At 38.8% G+C, this 1,662-nt stretch overlaps 1 protein-coding gene across 1 annotated transcript; it reads left to right on the top strand.

Moving 5' to 3' along the window:
* Window positions 1-447, top strand: LOC117324555 (actin-binding Rho-activating protein-like). The gene has a single exon (XM_033880473.1). It carries the CDS (start codon window positions 1-3, stop codon window positions 445-447), a length of 447 nt encoding a protein of 148 aa, XP_033736364.1.
* Window positions 448-1,662: the final 1,215 nt, after the last annotated feature.

Below are 1,662 nucleotides of genomic sequence, written 5' to 3'. Positions count from 1 at the left end.
ATGGCATCACAAATAAGAAAGAACGTTGAAATTTGGAAACAGCGAGAAGAAGATCATAAACAGAAACAACTTATCAATCCATTCTCGGACTGGTCCGGAGCCACGCACAGACAGGCACTGAGCAAGGATGATCCCCGCTATGGTCGCCCAGTCGAGGGCTCCAAGACGGAGTTCCGTGGTAAAATGGCTGGTGAGCTGATCAGCAGCGAAGTGATGGAGCTGTGCGGTGTCATAGCTAATCTAGGAGAGAGACATTCTAATGGTGTGTACACGATATCCTTTGGTCAGTTATTTGAAGCTTACACATTAATCTCCAATAAACTAGTGGGCATGTTGATGAGGGCACGGAAACAGAAACTGCTGGACTTTGAGGGTGAAATGTTGTATCAGAGGAGAGACGATGATGTGATCATAACGTTGTATGTTTTGCCCAAAAAATCCAGTTAGATATGCAGTATATGTACGACTTTAAAGTCTCCGGAGGAAATTATTTTAGAGGTGAAACATTTGATAACGCTTTTGCAATCTTTTCAAGTATTCAATTGCTTATGTTTTTTTTTTTGCCAGTTCTGACATAAGTAGGTTGTTCTGTTTGTCCTACAATGCAAATGTGATAAAATCTTGTGATCCAATAGGAAGCTTTATATAATACTCTGGCGTACATTTTTATTTTGGAGATCTCCTTTTTTTTTGTTGGACCGGCCAGTTTGAAGCTTACTTGCTTTAAAATTTATACTTTATTTCACCAACTTATTTTTTCAGACATATCACTGATCTAGAAATTACTTTAAATTCACAAATGTTGAGCTATTAGGGTCATGAGTAATGCATGACTCCTATATCGGTAACCAATCACTTGAACGCCATCCAAAGGTATTATTTTCACACAAATTATAATATCAAAGGGTTTACATTTTCGAACAGACACCTTAGATCTTGTGTTTTGACTTACTGTAATTTATCGACCAGACACCAACCTGCAGGCCCGGTCAGGACAACAGCAACCATAGATTTGTTGCAGTTTAGAGTTACTAAATGGTTGTTAATGTTCTACTTGAATGACAAAGAAACAGAGTAAAACATATTAATCTGTCTAATTGCATGTCTCAGAAATCAATTCCGATACAGAATTTGATAGATATTATAGAATACATTACTTGTTAAATGTCACTGACAAATATCCAACAGGAAAAGAAATAGGCCAGAATGAGCTACATGTATATATATTAAACCTCTGGTCAGTTCAAATTTCTTGTTCAAATGCATGAATGGTTTTTTGATGGTGGGCTATTCAAATCTTCCTACGGCCATGGTCTGTGATCTGTCTGTCTATAACCAATCTTTTTTGTCTCTATTTCTCAGATCTCCGTTCTTCATGGATTTTTCTAGAATTCCATATGCAGGTTCCCCTTGGTCCCTAGTTGTGCATGATCAAAATGGCTAATAGGAAGGTACAGTCAAACCTGATCTAATGGCCACCTTTAATAAGCGGCCACCTTTAATAAGCGGCAAGTCTGTGGTCCGCCTGATGGAAAACACTATATAATGAACTTTACACAAGGGGTCACCTGTCTAACGCGGCCAACGGCCACAAAAATCTGCCCCTAGTTGTTGTATCGTCCTGTATTAAGCGGCGATTTTGTCCTGAAGTAGACATCCACG

This window comes from Pecten maximus, chromosome 3, assembly GCF_902652985.1.
Source record: "Pecten maximus chromosome 3, xPecMax1.1, whole genome shotgun sequence".
Classification (NCBI taxonomy): domain Eukaryota; kingdom Metazoa; phylum Mollusca; class Bivalvia; order Pectinida; family Pectinidae; genus Pecten; species Pecten maximus.
The sequence above is the reverse complement of the archived record's forward strand: the minus strand, read 5'-3'. Positions and strand labels throughout refer to the sequence as shown.

Excerpts from the sequence above, each read along its gene's own strand:
- LOC117324555 (XM_033880473.1), top strand. The coding sequence starts at position 1 with ATGGCATCACAAATAAGAAAGAACGTTGAAATTTGGAAACAGCGAGAA.